General features: G+C 37.1%; 1 protein-coding gene across 1 annotated transcript; it reads left to right on the forward strand.

Annotated features, from left to right (window-relative positions):
• Positions 1–94: 94 nt before the first annotated feature.
• LOC103397110 (SRR1-like protein) lies at positions 95–1458 on the forward strand. The gene is given in 3 exon segments (XM_017042659.2): positions 95–647; positions 786–937; positions 1032–1458. Coding segments are annotated over 3 exon segments (567 nt in total). The 5' UTR covers positions 95–473; the 3' UTR covers positions 1273–1458.
• Positions 1459–2733: the final 1275 nt, after the last annotated feature.

Raw genomic sequence — 2733 nt, forward strand, 5'->3', positions numbered from 1 at the left:
TGTATGAACAGCCTCTCTTTGTAGTTTTCGTTTTTTAAATGCTTTTGTTTGTTTTGCATAGTTGCATTTAACTTTAAGTTCTTCTTCATTTTCCCTTTTGTTTTGCAGTTTCAATACATTTATTGAACACAAGTTTTTCTGTGACATTTCATTTTAGTTGTTTTATGTACTTTATAATTGTCATGCAGCTTTGCTTTTTTATATAAATACTGTATTTTTTTTATTGTTCTTTTCATTTCTATTTACCGTACTGTTTTATATCTATTTAAAGTTTGGGTCTGCCGTTTTGTTTTGTTGGTTTTAGTCTGAATTCAGCAATTGTAAACTGGGCAAGTGCAAAATTTAACAGTTACACCATAACAAATGGTTTGGATATAATCATATGCATAAAGTGCCTGGTGTGATCCCATCAGCAATGCCTTAACTAAAGAAATACTTACTTATAAATATAAATTAATATATAAAATAAATAAATGAACCTTTCCTTAAACATAACCATTGCTAACACTTGCCAGTATTTATCATTAACTGTTTTTCTTGTCAAGATTCCACTGAAGAACTGAAGTTTGGTTTTTGATCCAATATTTTCTAGGGGAGAGAAGACAGTTTTAAGGAAGCTGGGTCTGAATGTGCTCTCAGAAAATGAGGTCAGTGAATGCACAGCATCCCAAGCCGTATGTTTCAATAGTTTTGGGGTAGTTTTCTTTACAGATGTAATGACTAAACTTTCAGAAAAGTAGGAAATTAAAACAATGGTATTTTACTTTAAATACTTTATTTTGAAGGAAGGAAAACATTTGGCAACAAAGCCCACAATCTTCTACCTCATGCATTGTGGGAAAGCCCTGTACAACAACATTTTGTGGAACAACTGGAGCACAAAATGTCTTCCTCTGATCATGATTATCTGAAATGGCTTTACTGGCATGAAGTACAGGTTTGTTAAAGACAATTATGAGGGAGATGATTGTCAAGTTTGAAAAATTTGAAGAAATTATTATGCTAACTTTTGGTCAACTTTCTACAAACAGGTCATTTGACAGAGAATTTCAGTGTGACTACAGCTACATGAACCAGGCTTTGGATGTTTGTGAAGAGAAACAGCTGCCTTGTCCAACACGTTTTAGTGATGTTTTTGGTGACACAGCAACCATTACCTTTCCTCTTGGCAACCTAAGTAAACTCCCACCATCCACCTGGACAGAGCCACAGGAACAAGAGTACCAACACTGCCCTGATTTAGAGATTATTCTGAAGAAAATTCAGATGTGATACTCAGAGAAGGAGATAATGGACTTTTAAAATACTATTTAAAGAAAATAATTATGATCTGTTTTTGTTGTATTTTCATAGATGGTATTTTTTTATATTGTTGAAATCTACTGCACATCAACATGACAGATTTCCATTGTTGAATTTTAATTTTTGTGTGCAAAATCAAGTTAATGTCAAAATAAATTGCCATTGTGTTTTCATGCTTTTTAAATAAAAAAGAGCTATTGTATCTTAAAAAACAATTAAAATACATTAAACGCACTTTAACTCCTAGCTTTGCTTAACATTTAATTTGCTTTATTTTAATACTAAAATGTGTCTATAAGTTGTACGTACTCCAGTTTCTGAATTGTAGTGTACACCATGTTTCAGTAGGAAATCCACGCAAGTCTCCACATGAGGTCCCTGGGTTAAAAAAAAAAAGTTTTTTTAAGTTAACCAGTCAAAGTTCGTCGTAACTCATTCTCCATGGTGATATAGCCCAGGGGAATACCCTGGGTCTGAAGTTGTTACAGAAACTAAAAGTTGACAGTGTGTAGTGATGGTGAAACCTGACCTCAGTATGACCTGAGCTGGGGTCTTCTGGTATCTCTGGGCGATGGTCTCCAGCTGAGGATCCTGCAGTAGACTGGGTTCATCAGGAGATGCCCACGGTCTGTCTCCACTGCCCAGAGGACTGTAGGCTGTCACACACACTCCTACTGACCTGCGGCAGAGGTTTTGTCTTTATGACTGACATAGGAGACAACCTCACAGCCAAACACTGTCATTCTACAGCTTACAAGCAGACTGAGACACCTGCTAAATAAACTGATAAATGTTGTTGATGCTTTACTGAAGTTTTGAAAGTTGCGACTCTTGACGCATTCTACAAGCCACTGCCAAGATGAACAGTAATAACTACAATTCAACACAATGAAGCAGAATGAAGTGTTACTTTTGTATATTTTTCTTGAGATCTTTCCATATTAATAATTCCATCATTTGGATTAGTCAGTTGCATTGACCGGCAGTGAGACAGAAGGTCTGCTTGAGTCATGTAGGGATGACACTCCACTTGTGGTGAGAGGAGAAATGAACATCCATCCATCCATCCATTTTCATCCGTTTATCCGTTACGGGGTCGTGGGGGCAGCAGTTTCTATGACCGCCACCCAAATCACACTACAACCATCCTAACCAGGATTCGATCTTGCCCAGGAGGTGAACCCTGGGGTTTAACACCAATGACAGAGACATTGCCTCTGGGCCAAAGCGCCATAAATGAACATTCTATTTATAAAACACTATAAAACAGTGTTTCACATGGTACCTGGTTGACCACAGGTTTGTGTCTGGCCATGCTGATGATGTCATCACTCTGCCTGGTGTTGAAGTTAGACAGGCTGAAGGGCTTTGACCAGACCTTTGTCCACTAAGCACTCCATGACCTTCCACGTGTCTCTTTTTTTTTACTTT

This window comes from Cynoglossus semilaevis, chromosome W, assembly GCF_000523025.1.
Source record: "Cynoglossus semilaevis isolate Cse_v1.0 chromosome W, Cse_v1.0, whole genome shotgun sequence".
NCBI lineage: Eukaryota > Metazoa > Chordata > Actinopteri > Pleuronectiformes > Cynoglossidae > Cynoglossus > Cynoglossus semilaevis.